We start from the raw sequence: 15,863 nt of genomic DNA, 5'->3' as shown, positions 1-15,863 counted from the left end.
CAAGGTGTCGCTGAGTATCCACCTCTCTCAATTTACATCCATTCAAATAATACAAGGCTCACATTAACTGTGGTCACACCTGCCTGTCTGGGTGTACATTAAAGAGCCTGTGATGTGTCTTGTAAAGAACAAAAGGGGAGGTTACCCAGTGTCCAGACCAACAACCTTTCCCTCAATCGCCATTATCAATTACAGATTAACTGGTCATTCATTCCATTGCTGTTTGTGGGATCTTGCTGTGTGTAAACTTGTCGTCGCATTCACATGGAATTGTGTCTACAATTCAAAAGTGGTTCCCTATCCGTTAAGTGCTATGAAACATTCTGAGACTGGGAAAGGTGGGATATTAATGTCAGTTTTCCCTCCCCTCGGGACACAATGCTTTATTTGAACAAAATGTGTTGCGTTTCGCAGCCAGTAACATCCGGCAAACATCCACCAGATGAATGACAACTCCAGCATTGTTGAATGAGGGATGACTGTTGGCCAGGATGCCCTCTTGATCTTCGACTTATCCTGTCTGACCTTTAGCCTCCATTTGACAAACAGTAAGGTTCAGAGTTCACATGGGAAGGTCAGTTCCTCCAATATTCCCGCTTTCCTGCCTATTTGACTCACTGGCGGTTTCAAAGCCCAAAGCTTCCTACCCCATAGTCCGAGTGCTCGCACTCAATTCAGGCCAAAGCTGTGTGAGGACCGTAGCTTGAAATGCTGTTTTATTTCCAGCACAGTTTCCACCAGTATCAATGCGATGGCAGCCGTCACTGTGGAGGACGTCATCAAGCCCAGAATGAAAGTCCGGTCTGAGAAGAAACTCATCCTGATATCGAAAGGATTGTGTGAGTATCTGTCGGCACATTTCCATGTCTCCAATCTGCAGGATGCTGGATAAGGCCAATAATGAACAATGGCTGTGGGCGCTGACTTTCCATCACCCGGAATTGCAGTTTGCTGCAGAACAACAGCAGAAAGAGCACGAATGGGTCATGTGGACCATGTGGCAGCACGGCGGCAGAGTGGTTAGCGCTGCTGCTTCACAGCGCCAGGGATCCGGGTTCGATTCCCAGCTTGGGTCACTGTCTGTGTGGAGTCTGCACGTTCTCCCCCTGTCTGTGTGGGTTTCCTCCGGGTGCTCCGGTTTCCTCCCACAGTTAAAGTTTATTTATTTATTAGTGTCACAAGTAGGCTTACATTAACTCCTACATGAAGTTACTGTGAAAATCCCCTAGTCGTCACACTCCGGCACCTGTTCGGGTACACTGAGGGAGAATTTAGCACGGCCAATGCACCCTAACCAGCACATCTTTCGGACTGTGGATTTTCACAGTAACTTCATTGCAATGTTAATGTAAGCCTGCTTGTGACAATAATAAAAAATAATCTTTAACTTATGTTACTTGTGTGCTAAGAGCGGGATACATAATTAGTTAACACCAGGATTATCGACCATAAGCACGAGTGTAGCAAATGGCGTTAAACAATAAATAGTAAAATGTGCTCAGAAATATTCAGAATTTCCCTCACCCAAACCATAAGAAATAAGTAACATTTCCAAGGTCAAAACGGAAAACATTAGGTGCTTTTTTGGGGCCGTATCTGTGGAATGTGACTGGCCGCGAGTCAATAATACAAAATGTCAACGTGTGATTAGCATCGCTGAATCTGTGCAAAGTTTACCCTGAAGGTTGGACCGAGTTTTATCTCATTGGACAGGTTCCCTTGGCTCATTCACCTCTCTCCGAAGATTACAATGAGTGAAGTGAAGCCCATGATGAAACAACACAATAGTTTCAGCAAAGGAACAGGCTTGAGGTTCAAATGCGTGTGAGTGCAAAGATCAAAGTTGAATCATTTGCAGGTGTCTTCAGCCAGAAGAGACAAGTGGATGATCCATCTTGTGCTTCTCCGACCCCAGGATCATCGATGACAGTCTTCAGCTCACCCGATTTACTCCCTCCCTAACAGCACCGTGGATGTACCTACACCACATGGACTGCAGCAGTTCAGGCGACTAATCAGGACTGGTCAAGGTGTGGAGGCTTTGGAGAGAGTACAGGAAAGATTTACCAGGATGTTATCTGGTATGGAGGGCATCAGCTATGAAGAGAGGTTGGAGAAACTTGGTTTGTTCTCACTGGTACAACAGAGGTTGAGGGGGCGACCTGATAGAAGTCTACAAGATTATGAGGGGCATGGACAGAGTGGATCGTCAGAAGCTTTTTCCCAGGGTGGAAGAGTCAATTACTAGGGGGCACAGGTTTAAGGTGCAAAGGGCAAGGTTTAAAGGAGATGTATGAGGCAAGTTTTTTACACAGAGGGTGGTGGATGTCTGGAACTCGCTGCCGGGGGAGGTCGTGGAAGCAGATACGATAGTGACTTTTAAGGGGCGTCTGGACAAATACATGAATAGGCTGGCAATAGAGGGATATGGTCCCCAGAAGGGTAGGGGTTTTAGTTCAGTCAGGCAGGATGGTCAGTTAAGGCTTGGAGGGCCGAAGGGCCTGTTCCTGTGCTGTAATTTTCTTCATTCTTTGTTCAGGATTGTGGCTCCCACCACCTATTCAAGGGCAATTAGAGGTTGGCAATAATTGACATCCTTGCCAATGAGGCCCTGGTCCCATGAATGAATAAGAAAACAAAAATGACCGTCATATGGTTATTCCAGCCATGAACCTATTGAATGGCAGAGCAGGCTCGAAGGCCTGAATGGCCTACTCTTGTCCCTATTTCTTATGGTCATATTTAATAAGGTCACAGCTTCTCTCTGTTTCCACCCCTCCCCTATCTCTCTAACTTCCTCCAGCCCTAAAACCCTCCAAAATCTCTGCCCTCTCCAATTCGGGAGTCCTGATCATCCCCAATTTTAATCACTCCACCATTGGCAAATGTGTCATCAGCTTTCTAGATGTAAAGTTCTCGAATTTCGAGAAGTTCTAGAAATAAGACTATAGTTAAGAAAGCCCACCAACACCTCTACTTTCGCAGAAGACTAAGGAAATTTGGCATGTCCACTACGACACTCACCAATTTTTACCGATGCACCATAGAAAGCATCCTTTCTAGTTGTATCACAGCTTGGTATGGCTCCTGCTCTGCCCAAGACCGCAAGGAACTACAAAGGGTTGTGAATGTAGCCCAATCCATCACGCAAACCAGCCTCCCATCCATTGACTCTGTCTACACTTCCCGCTGCCTTGGAAAAACAGCCAGCATAAGTAAGGACCCCACACACCCTGTACATTCTCTCTTCCACCTTCTTCCATTGGGAAGAAGTCTGAGGCCACATACCAACCGACTCAAGAACAGCTTCTTCCCTGCTGCTGTCAGACTTTTGAATGGACCTACCTCGCATTACGTTGATCTTTCTCTACACCCTAGCTATGACTGTAACACTACATTCTGCACCCTCTTCTTTCCTTCTCTATGAACGGTATGCTTTGTCTACATAGAATGCAAGAAACAATACTTTTCACTGCCTACTAAAACACGTGACAATAATAAATCAAATCAAATCAATTCCCTCCTTAAGCCTCTCTAGTCTCTCTACTCCTTTAAGATATTGTGGCACAATGGTTAACACTGCTGCCTCACAACGCTAGGGACCTGGGTTTGACTCCTGGCTTAGGTCACTGTCTGTGCGGAATCTGCACGTTCTCCCCATGTCTGCGTGGGTTTCCTCCGGATTCTCTGGTTTCCTCCCACAGTCCAAAGATGTGTGGGTTAGGTGGATTGGCCATGCTAAATTGCCCCTTCGGTGTGAGGGGGACTAGCTAGGGAAAATGCATGGGATTATGGGGATACAGCCTGGTTTGAACTGTGGTTGGTGCAGATTCGATGGGCTGAATGGCCTCCTGCTGCATTGTAGGATTCTATGAAAATCTCCCTCTTTAACCAAGCTTTTGACCACCTGTCTTCATGGTTCCTTTTGTGGCTCAAGGTCAATATTCCTCTCAAGCAACTTGATATTTTTAGCGATATTAAGGGTGCTATGTAAATGCAATGTGTTGTTGTTGTTGTAGTAAACACCTTCTCTGTGTTTTGTACAGCTCTGCTGTATGGTTCTGCCTGTGTCATTTTTGCCGCATTGTCCTCGCTGCTTGGAGGAGGGGTCTTGCAGGTACGTTGATGCGATCTGGGGGTTGGGTGGACTCAGGCTGGGGGTAAGGTGTTGACCTCGGCACTCTCCCCAGGGATGGTGGCTCCACTTGTCCTTGTTGCCCTGGGAAAGGTGGTGTTCACTCTTGGGATGGAGATTTCAGGCAACATTCTGGGAAAGATATTCTTTATTGTCTCTGTCCTTTAAAAGCTTTGAAGTGCCCTGGCCTCTCTGATATCCATTCCCCATGGACACCCGGAACTGTTCAAAATCACTGCAGTGTTCCATATGCCATACGTTATGGGGGGCGGCACAGTGGTTAACACTTCTGCCTCACAGCTCCAGGGACATGGGTTCGATTCCCGACTTGGGTCACTGTCTGCGTGGAGTTTGCACATTCTCCCCATATCTGCCTGGGTTTCCTCCGGCTGCTCTGGTTTCCTCCCACAGTCCAAAAGACGTGTGGGTTAGGTGGACTGGCCATGCTAAATTGCCCCGTAGTGTCCTGGGATGCGTAGGCTAGAGGGCCTGGAGGATACAGGGAATGAGGGGACCCAATCTCATAGTATCTCTCCTGCTGGGTGTGGGAGTGGGTGGTGGGTGGGAGAGAGGCCCTAGGCTGTGGCGGGGTGGGGGGAAGGTTCAAGTCATCCTCATGCCTGTGTGATGTGAGAGTGGTGGGGGGGGTTGGGGGGGGGAAGGGGGGAAGGGGGGAAGGGGGGGGGGGTGATATCTATTCCTTCAGTGGTAGTGGGGAGGATGCCCTTTTGTGCTGAGGGTGCTCCACATGTCAGCGCGGGGGGTAGGGGGTGAGTTACCAGGGTGGAGGGGCCTGTCTCTCGGCACCCTGACATATCTTGACATGCTAAAGGTGGGAGAACACCTGACAGGCCCCGCTGATGCCACTGGGAATCACTCTGGTTTTCCGTTGGTGGAATCGCGCCCAAAGTAACCCAGCTGGTCTCCATGCAAAGTCTAACATCAAATATTCAAACTTTTCCCCAGGGTTCTTTCACAGTGATGAGCGTCATCAGTAACCCTTTGTTGGGAGCATTTATCCTTGGGATATTTATACCCCCTGCAAACACCAAAGTAAGTACAATCCAAACTGTCCAACAAGGTGGCTTTCTCTCGATGACTCACACACCCACCTGCATCAATATATGTCATTGCGGTGCTCGGAGTCAGGTTAATTTGGTGGGAGATCGCGCAGCAAGTTTATTTGCGATTCTGTCCTGTTGTATTACTGGATAAAGCCAGCCTCCCAGTTTGCACACACTCCACATGTGAACTCAATCATAACTATCCTATCCCAAATCGCGCCAAGGCAAGACAAAGTCTGCCTTGTATTTGCTGACCTACACAGAAACATAGAGACTCGAAGCAGGAGGAGGCCATTCGGCCCTTCTAGCCTGCTTCGCCATTCATTTTGATCATGGCTGATCATCGAATTCAATATCCTGATCCCCCCCTTCCCTCCATATCCCTCGATCCCTCTAGCCCCAAGAGCGAAATCTAATTTCTTCTTGTAATCACACAACACTTTGGTCTACTTAAGTTCCCTGTCCACCAACCCTTTAATCTTCCTCATTTTCTAATTCCCCCATGGCTTCACCCTGTCCATCCTTGTAACCTCCTTCACTTTGGGGAGGTGGCCTAGTGGTATTATCACTAGACTATCGATCCAAAAACTCAGCTAATGTTCTGGGGACCTGGGTTCGAATCCCACCACGGCAGCTGTTGGAATTTGAATTCAATACAAAATATCTGGAATTAAGAATCTACTGATGACCATGAAACTAGTGTTGATTGTCAGAAAACCCCATCTGGTTCACTAATGTCCTTACCCGGTCTGGCCTACATGTGACTCCAGAGCCACAGCAATGTGGTTGACTCTTAACTGCCTTCGGGCAACTAGAGATGGGTAATAAATGCTGGCCAGCTAATGACGCACATGTCCCATAAATAAAAATAACTCTCCGTATTGCAGTTTTAAACTGGAGTGAAAACTTCAAAGCAGCAGCAGATTCGGTTTGTGTTTTACCCACATTTAAAACGAACAAAATCTATGATTTAAGGCATTCAGGGGAAGTTGAATAAACATGTGACAGGAAATTACCCAGAAGAGTATGCTGATAGGGTGAGGTGAAGAGGAGTGGGAGGAGACTCGTGTGAAACACCAGCATTGATGGTTGGGCTGAATGGCCTGTGTTTAGACCCAGGGCAGAAACTCTAAGGTGTTTTGTGAAGTTAGCCCAGACTCTAATTATTCCATCTGATTTTGGCATTAGGGTGAGCATTAGGAGTGGGGGGGCGATTCTCCCAAAAAGGTTCTAAACGTCGAATTTGCATAAAAACTGGAGTAAATCACGCTGGTTTTTTCAGCGGAAGTTTCAAAATGAATCTCCCACACTCTGTGCACTGTGGAGTGTCTCAGCGTGAATTTCGGGAAAAATCCGGGGGCAGGGCCTAATCCCGCTGGCAAGGCCTCCCGAACACCGGCCAGCCCCACAATCCCCCAGCGCTGGCCTTGCCAAACCCCCACACCCCACCCCCCTGAACCCCTGAACGCTGGCCTCTTGGATGTGTCCGGGCCAGCCTGGACCCCACCCCGACCTGCCTCGATCTCCCTCCTGGCAGTCCTTATCTCACTCACCTCTGCATTTCCCCCTGCCCCGTAGGTCTGACCCCCCCTCCGCTCTTCCCCCAACCTCCCCACCCCCCCCCCCCAACCTCCCCACCCCGGCAGGGTGTCCCGCTCTCACCTCGATGTTCAGCCCCGATGGCCGGCCTCCTTCCCTATGTCACTGATCCCAAAGTGCAGAGTGGCAGCGGGATCCCCTCCCACCCATACCAATCTCCCCCCCTTAGGCCCCGCCCCCAAAAGGCCTCCCCCCCTCCCCTCACCCCCCCCCCCTCTCCCCCCCGGTCTACCCCCTGTGTCTGCTAGGCAGTGCCAAGATGCCCCCTGGGCATTGCCACTTTGCCCCTTGGGCAGTGCCAGGGGCCCAGGCTTGCAATGCCCAGGGGACATCCTTCCCTTACCCTGACCTCCTGGGGCTGGAGGATGGGGGCATCCATGGTCTCCCTTCACACCACCTGATGGTGGGGAGCTGTTGTAGACCCCGCTGGAGTAGACACTTCTGGGGGATTGGGGTGGGGGGGTGGTGGGTGAAGACTCTAGTGGGCCCAGAGACTTCACTCCCAGGCTCGCTAATGGGATTTAAATCCTCATTAGCATAAATTATACAGCTCTGTGCCGATTTCTGGCGTGGAGCTGGTGGCTCCGGTGGGACTCGTGGAGGCCTTGGCGCCCAGTGGGGAGCTCGCTAAATGGCCTCTGCCTGGGTTTCCTGGCCCGCTGCGCAGTGGGCTGAGAGAATCCCCCCCGCACCCCCCCAAAGTGTGTCACTTCAGGTATGATTCAAGTGACCCACTAGGAAGCTTTTATTTATTTGAGAACACAGTTAAAATACAACAAAAAGAATTCGCATATTTTTTAACCAGTTGCAAGATTTAAACATGATACAGTATCACTGCGAACTGCTAGCTACCTCTGATGTTCCAAGTCAAACCCCACAGACATATACTCTTCTTCAGACTTGGCACAGAAAGCAAGTTTGTTCCCGTGATGCTGGATTTGCTGCTTTTACACCGACTGTGAATTGGTCTTCTGAATATTGGATCAAATCTCCAATGCTTCCTTGTCTTGGAACTTGCAGAAAGCCTCTGGAGAGCGAGAGAGAGAGAGATAGAGACACTGCCTCCTTCCACCAGCTTTTTAAAAATTCATTCATGGGACATGGGTGTCGCTGGCTGGCCAGCATTTGTTGCCCATCCCTAATTGCCCTGGAACTGAGTGGTTTGCTGGGCCATTTCATAGGGCAGTTGAGGGCCAACCACATTGCTGTGGCTCTGGAGTCACATGTAGGCCAGACCAGGTAAGGACTGTAAGACATAGGAGCAGAATTAGGCCACTCGGCCCATCGAGTCTGCTCTGCCATTCAATCATGGCTGATTTATTTTTCTCATCCCCATTCTCCTGCCTTTTTCCCAGAACCCCTGATCCCCTTATTAATCAAGAACCTATCTATCTCTGCCTTAAAGACACACAATGACCCGGCCTCCACAGCCTTCTGTGGCAAAGCGTTCCACAGATTCACCACTCTCTGGCTGAAGAAATTCCTCCTCATCTCTGGTTTAAAGGATCATCGCCTTTAGCCTGAGGTTGTGCCCTCTGGTTCTAGCTTTTCCTACTGGTGGAAACATCCTCTCCACGTCCACTCTATCCAGGCCTTGCAGTATCCTGTAAGTTTCAATGAGATCCCCCCTCATCCTTCTAAACTCCAACTAGTACAGACCCAGAGTCCTCAACCGTTCCTCATATGACAAGCTACTCATTCCAGGGATCATTCTTGTGAATCTCCTCTGGACCCTTTACAAGGCCAGCACATCCTTCCTCAGATACGGGGCCCAAAACTGCTCACAATACTCCAAATGGGATCTGACCAGAGCCTTATACAGCCTCAGAAGTACATCCCTGCTCTTGTATTCTAGCCCTCTCGACATGAATGCTAACATTGCATTTGCCTTCCTAACTGCCGACTGAACCTGCACGTTAACCTTAAGAGAATCTTGAACAATGACTCCCAACTCCCTTTGTGTTTCTGATTTTCTAAGCCTTTTCCCATTCAGTAAATAGTCTATGCCTCCATTCCTCCTTCCAAAGTGCATAACCTCACACTTTTCCACATTGTATTCCACCTGCCACTTCTTTGCCCACTCTCCTAACCTCTCCAAGTCCTTCTGCAGCCCCCTTGCTTCCTCAATACCACCTGTCCCTCTACATATCTTTGTATTATCTGCAAACTTAGCAACAGTGCCTTCAGCTCCTTCCTGCAAATCGTTAATGTTACTATAGGACGGCAGATTTCCTTCCCTAAAGGACATCAGTGAGCCAGATGGGTTTTTCCAACAATCGGCAATGGTTTCATGGTCATCAGTAGATTCTTAATTCCTGATATTTTTTACTGAATTCGAATTCCACCCACGTCCCCAGAGCATCAGCTGAGTTACTGGATTAATAGTCTAGGGATGATACCACTGGGCTATTACCTCCCCTCTGTAGCAACTGAGAAACAAATTTAAAAATTTGGAATGCTCTGTAAAAAAAAAGGCAGTGCCCAGGCACGCCAGCTGACCTGTCAATCATCCCCAAATCAAGTTCCACTCAAATATCCTCATTGAAATTTTAAAGACCTCACACTTAAATATATTCACTAAAGGCCTCTCCTAAACAACCCAATATACTCACTGAATTCTCACAATATACAACCCATCTATCCTCACTGTAATCGCCAAAGGAGTATTAAAACCACAGAACATTGCATTAGCCCAGGTTAAAAATCAACACAGTGTTAATTATACTGCTTCAGTAACAATAAAGGACATTGGCTGCAGACAACACGGTGCCAACAAAAAATCCTGCAGAGAAACATGATTAAAGTACATTTCTTAAAGGCACAGTATCATCACACCTGTTTCTGTAAATTCTATGGGTGGAATTCGCCAACCTCTCCCCCCTACCTTCCGGTCCCGAGCGAAGTTGACCTCCTGCTGCGGGTTCCCTGACAGTAATTACTACGAGGAATGTAAATTGCTATCGATTGCGTCGGGGCTGGAAGATGCCATTGGTGGGAAGCGTTGGGGAATTCCGCCCCCTGTGTTGTGTTCCTTTAAAATAACCCATCGACCTTTTGGTTCACTAGCAGAAGCCACCGGTCTCCTGTTGTTTGAGTGTTTCTCGGAGTTCTTTAACCGGGGGATCATTGGGATTCCTGATCCGTGTCCTCTCTTTGCCAGGGTGCGTTTTCAGGCGTGGTGGCTGGATTTGCAATTTCTCTCTGGGTGTCAGTGGGGGGCATTCTCTACCCACCCAGCCCGCAGCGAATGGGAACCCTGCCACTGAGCACCGACAGCTGCCACCTCCTACACCATCCCAACACGACAGCCAATGGCAGCGTCTGGCTTGTTGAGACAGGAGCACCGATATCTGGATCAAAGAACAGGTGAGATATAACGGGGGGTTGGGTGGCTGGGGTGGTGGGGTGGGGGGCAGGGCTAATATTTTGCCCTCCCTACCAAGGGCAACGTCGTCAGGAAAACAACTCGGTGCCAATCCGCCCCGCAGCCATAACACGCTGCGCATGGTCTATGTTGCCCATCAGTGGGGCTTCTGCCCTCAATGCCCTGGCGGTCCCAACAGCACCAATATCTCATTGGTGGCCACTGCTGGAACTGCATGCAACCCCAAGGAGAAGCCTCAATAGATCCCAGACCAAGGTCCATCTTGGGAATTGGGTGGGGAGGGTGCGGCCAGGTTAGGGAGGGAGGGAGGGCAGCATTTTGGGGTTATGGGTTTTGGTAAGCAGGTGGATAGGAAGAAGGGAGTGGTACTGTCTTAGGGGGCAACCCCCTGAAGATAGAACATGCCACATTCCTTACCATCCTTTTAAAAGGTTTTTAGTTTAAACAGGCTGCCCACTCCCAGCAGACTGGTCATGCCAACCATATAATGAAGGGGGCATCGTTTTATCAGGGCCGATTGGCTTGTTAACAAATTCAATTTATTATTATTAATTTGTGGGACATGGTGTCATTGGCTAGGCCAGCATTTGCTGCCCAGCTCTCATTCCCCTTGAACTGAGTAGCTTGCTGGGCCATTTCAGAGGGCATTGCTGTGGCTCTGGAGTCACATGTAGGTCAGACCAGGTAAGGACGGCAGATTTCCTTCCCTAAAGAACAATGTTTAAGTTTATTTGTTAGTATCACAAGCAGGCTTACATTAACACAGCAATGAAGTTACTGTAAAAATCCCCCAGTCGCCACACTGTTTGGGTACAGTGCAGAAGGAGGCCATTCGGCCCATCGAGTCTGCAATGACCACAATCCCACCCAGGCCCTATACTCATAACCCTATGCATTTACCCTAGCTAATCCCCCTGACACTAAGGGGAGATTTAGCATGGCCAATCCACCCAACCCGCACATCTTTGGACTGTGGGAGGAAACTGGAGCACCCGGAGGAAACCCATGCAGACAAGGGGGAGAATGTGCAGATTCCGCACAGACAGTGACCCAAGCTGGGTATTGAACCCGGGTCCCTGGCGCTGTGAGGCAGCAGCACTAACCACCATGCCGGTGAACCAGATGGGTTTTTTACGACAATCAACAATGGTTTCATGGTCATCATTAGACTTTTAATTGCAGAGTATTATTGAATTCAAGTTTTACCATCTACCATGGAGGGATTCGAATCCAATTTTGGCACCTATTGTGGTGGGATTGGCACCTTCCCTATTTCACATGCCACCACACACACCCCTACCTCCTGTCGGATAGGTAAAATTCAGCCGACAGAATCAATCTGGGTTCAGGTGGAAGGCAGGGGAATGATACTCATATCCCTCTTGATGTCACTGACTGTTCTGTCATTGTTCAAGATTCTCTTAAGGTTAACGTGCGGGTTCAGTCGACTGTTAGGAAGGCAAATGCAATGTTTGCATTCATGTCGAAAGGGTTAGAATACAAGAGCAGGGATGTACTTCTGAGGCTGCATAAGGCTCTGGTCAGACCCCATTTGGAGTATTGTGAACAGTTTTGGGCCCAGTATCTGAGGAAGGATGTGCTGGCCTTGGAAAGGGTCCAGGAGAGGTTCACAAGAATGATCCCTGGAATGAAGAGCTTGTTGTATGAGGAATGGTTGAGGATTCTGGGTCTGTATTTGTTGGAGTTTAGAAGGATGAGCGGGGATCTTGTTGAAACTTACAGGATACTGCAAGGCCTGGATAGAGTGGACGTGGAGAGGATGTTTCCACTAATCGGAAAAACTAGAACCAGAGGGCACAACCTCAGGCTAAAGGCGAATCCTATAAAACAGAGATGAGGAGGAATTTCTTTAGCCAGAGAGTGGTGAATCTGTGGAACTCTTTGCCACAGAAGGCTGTGGAGGCCAGGTCATTGAGTGTCTTTAAGACAGAAATAAATACGTTCTTGATTAATAAGGGGATCAGGGGTTATGTGGAAAAGGCAGGAGAATGGGGATGAGAAAAAAATCAGCCATAATTGAATGGCGGAGCAGACTCGATGGGCCAAGTGGCCTAATTCTGCTCCTATGTCTTATGGTCTTATGTCATTTCCTTTGTAGGCCCAGCATTGCAGATGAGTTCTACGCCTTATCCTACCTTTACTATGGAATTCTGGGAACGTTAACGACGGTGATTGTTGGAATTGGAGTCAGTTATTTAACAGGTATCTGTGTCAAACTTCAGGATGAATCCAGGCCAGGAAGGTGGTGGCCGGAGAACAGTTTTATTATTTTATTAAACCAAACCTTTAACAAACTTTAAATCAAAACATGAAAAAGGAAGTCTTGCAAAATCTACATCTCGCGTGAGAGGGATATGGGCTTTGATGGGATTTAGGTTGCTCATGTTAGATTCTGCCATCTTCATCTCCCAACAAGGTAAACTTGTTCTGTCAAATTTATTGTCAATTTAGATTCTCAACTAAAAGAAATTTTAAATTTCAGTCATGGAATCAAGGGCTATGGGGATAAGACAGGAAAACAGAGTTAAGAATTATCAGATCCGATCAGTCATGATCTCATTGAATGGCATTTCCTCATCATAAGATTTTAAGTCAGGTTTGCTCGCTGTGGATTTAGTCTTAAGGTAAATCATTTTCTCTCCCAGGAGTCTTAATAGTAAAGAAAATTAGAGAACATAAGACATTAACATGTCGAAGTTAGAAGCAGGCCATTCGGCCCATCGAGTCTGCTCCCCCATTCAATGAGATCATGATTGGTCTGGTGTGATAATCCCCAACTCCACTTTCCCGCCTTATCTCCATAACCCTCAATTCCCTTACTGATTAAAAACCTATCTGTCTCAGCCTTGAACAGCCCTCTGCGGTAAAGAATTTCACAGATTCACTCCCCTCTGAGAGAAGAAATTCCTCCTTATGTCTTAAATGGGCAACCCCCCTTACTCTGAGATTATGCCCCTCTAGTCTCTCTGGTCCCACAAGGGGAAACAACCCCTCAGCATCGACCCTGTCGAGCCCCCTGAGAATCTGATATGTCTCAATAAGGTCGCCTCTCATGCTGAAGTCCAATGAGTACAGACCCAACCTACTCAACCTCTCCTCATAAGAAAATCCCTTCATACCCAGGATCAACCTAATGAACCTTCTCTGGACTGCCTCCAATGCCAGTATAGCTTTCCTTAGATACGGGGACTAAAACTGTTCACAATATCCCAGGTGTGGTCTAACTGATGCCTTGTATAGTTTGAACAAGATTTCCCTATTTTTATACTCCAATCCCTTCGAAAATAAAGCCAACATTCCATTTGCTTTCCCTATTATCTGCTGAACTCACATGGTGTCTTTTTGTGATTTTTGCATGGGGACCTCAAAATCCTGAGCTGCAGCTTTCTGCAGTCTTTCTCTGTTTGAATAACATTCAGATCCTTTATTCTTCCTATTAAACTGCATAACTTCACATTTTCCTGCATCATATTCCAACTTGGCAATAGTACTTGTGTGTATGTGTGCGTGTGTGCGTGCGTGTGTGTGTGCGTGTGTGCATATGTGTGTGTGTTTGCATGTGTGTGTGTTTGCATGTGTGTGTGTTTGCATGTGTGTGTGTTTGCATGTGTGTGTGTGTGTGTTTGCATGTGTGTGTGTGCGCGCATGTGTGTGTGTGTGTGTGTGTGTGTGTGTGTTTGCTCGTGAATCCCCCACACTATAGGGAAAGGTGTTGAAGGGGGAGAATGGATACTAGATGGCTTGTCTTTTCTTCTACTCTTAGGGCCAACGAAGAGGGAAGACATTGCTGATGGTCTTCTCTGGTGGGATCTCTCAAAAAAGAAGTCAGTTTGTGAGGAGACCGAGCAGTTGAAAAACAGAGAGGTAAGTGTCTGAGCAACATCCCACTGACCGTAACACAGGGGACAACAATATCGGCCCTGTCTCTTTGACTGACCTCTTCAACCAAGCTTTTGGTCACCTGACTGAACCTCCCATTATGTGGCACAGTGTCATGTTTTATAACATCGCTTGAAGTGTCTTGTTCAGTTTTATTATGTTAAAGGGGGCTATATAAATATTAGTTCTTGTTGCTGTTATCTCTCACCCACCCCTGCTCACACTCATCTCATATATCCCATGTTCTATTCCCCTCTGCACAGAGCAGGGGGTAGGTGTGTGATGTAGGGGTTTTTGGAGGGGTATAGGGGTTAAGGAAACGGAAGTTTAGGCAGTTGTAGTGCTGGGAATGTAGGGGGTGCATGAGCAACGCTGTATAGGGGGGGTTATGATGTGGAGATGCCGGCGTTGGACTGGGGTAAGCACAGTAAGAAGTCTCACAACACCAGGTTAAAGTCCAACAGGTTTATTTGGTAGCAAATACCATAAGCCTTCGGAGCACAGCTCCTTCGTCAGATGGAGTGGATATCTGTTCTCCAACAGTGCACAGACACAGAAATCAAGTTACAGAATACTAATTAGAATGCAAATCTCTACAGCCAGCCAGGTCTTAAAGGTACAGATAATGTGGGTGGAGGGAACATTCAACACAGGTTAAAGAGATGTGTATTGTCTCCAGACAGAACAGCTAGTGAGATTCTACAAGGGATCTTCAGGTAAGCGTTCTCCAAGGTGGCCTTCACGACACACGACAGCGCAGAGTCGCTGAGCAGAAACTGATAGCCAAGTTCCGCACACATGAGGACGGCCTAAACCGGGATGTTGGATTTATGTCACATTATCAGTAACCCCCACAGCTTGCCCCCTGGGCTTGTAGAATCTCACTAGCTGTTCTGTCTGGAGACAATACACATCTCTTTAACCTGTGTTGAATGCTCCCTCCACCCACATTATCTGTATCTTTAAGACCTGGCTGGCTGTAGAGATTTGCATTCTAATTAGTATTCTCTAACTTGATTTCTGTGTCTGTGCACTGTTGGAGAACAGATATCCACTCCATCTGACGAAGGAGCTGTGCTCCAAAAGCTTATGGTATTTGCTACCAAATAAACCTGTTGGACTTTAACCTGGTGTTGTGAGACTTCTTACTAGGGGGGGTTAAGCAGGGGTAAGGGTGGGTTTTGGAGCAGGAGGTGTGGGGAGAGGATGAAGGTATGTTGGGGCGAGGGTGTAGGGGCGTGAATGAGTGGGGTGTACGAACAGTGGTGTAGGGGTCTGTAGGAGCAGTTGTGTAGGAAGATGCAGCAGAGATGTTGCCAGGTGGAGTGTATGGGTCTGTATGGGATGGGGTGTACAAGCAGGGTGTAGGGCCAGGGATGTAGGGGCAGGGGTGTAGGGGCAGGGGGGAGGGGCAGGGCGATAAAGGGCAGGGGAGTAGAGGCAGGGGTGTAGGGGCAGGTGTGTAGGGGCAGCGGGGGGGAGCAGGGCTATAAAGGGCAGGGGAGTAGAGGCAGGAGTGTAGGGGCAGGGGTATTGGGGCAGGGGTGCAGGGGCAGGGATACAAGGCCGGGGTGTAGGGGCGGGTGTATTGGGGCAGGGCTGTAGGGGCGGGTGTATTGGGGCAGGGGTGTAGGGGTGGGTGTATTGGGGCAGGGGTGTAGGGGCAGGGGTGTACGGGAAGGGGTGTAGGGGCAGGGGTGTAGGGGTGGGTGTATTGGGGCAGGGGTATATTGGGGCAGGGGTGTAGGGGCAGGGGTGTAGGGGCAGGGGTGTAGGGGCA

At 48.4% G+C, this 15,863-nt stretch overlaps 1 protein-coding gene across 1 annotated transcript in view; it reads left to right on the top strand.

Moving 5' to 3' along the window:
• The window catches only part of slc5a5 (solute carrier family 5 member 5), a 39,319-nt gene that overhangs the window by 19,894 nt on the left and 3,562 nt on the right, over window positions 1-15,863 (top strand). The window contains exons 9-14 of the mRNA XM_078198661.1: window positions 727-839; window positions 4,047-4,117; window positions 5,102-5,188; window positions 9,959-10,164; window positions 12,303-12,406; window positions 13,968-14,068. Coding sequence (XP_078054787.1) covers window positions 727-839; window positions 4,047-4,117; window positions 5,102-5,188; window positions 9,959-10,164; window positions 12,303-12,406; window positions 13,968-14,068 — 682 coding nt within the window. The remainder of the gene's footprint in view (window positions 1-726; window positions 840-4,046; window positions 4,118-5,101; window positions 5,189-9,958; window positions 10,165-12,302; window positions 12,407-13,967; window positions 14,069-15,863) is intronic.

The sequence above is a fragment of the Mustelus asterias genome, chromosome 26 (assembly GCF_964213995.1).
Source record: "Mustelus asterias chromosome 26, sMusAst1.hap1.1, whole genome shotgun sequence".
NCBI lineage: Eukaryota > Metazoa > Chordata > Chondrichthyes > Carcharhiniformes > Triakidae > Mustelus > Mustelus asterias.
The sequence above is the reverse complement of the archived record's forward strand: the minus strand, read 5'-3'. Positions and strand labels throughout refer to the sequence as shown.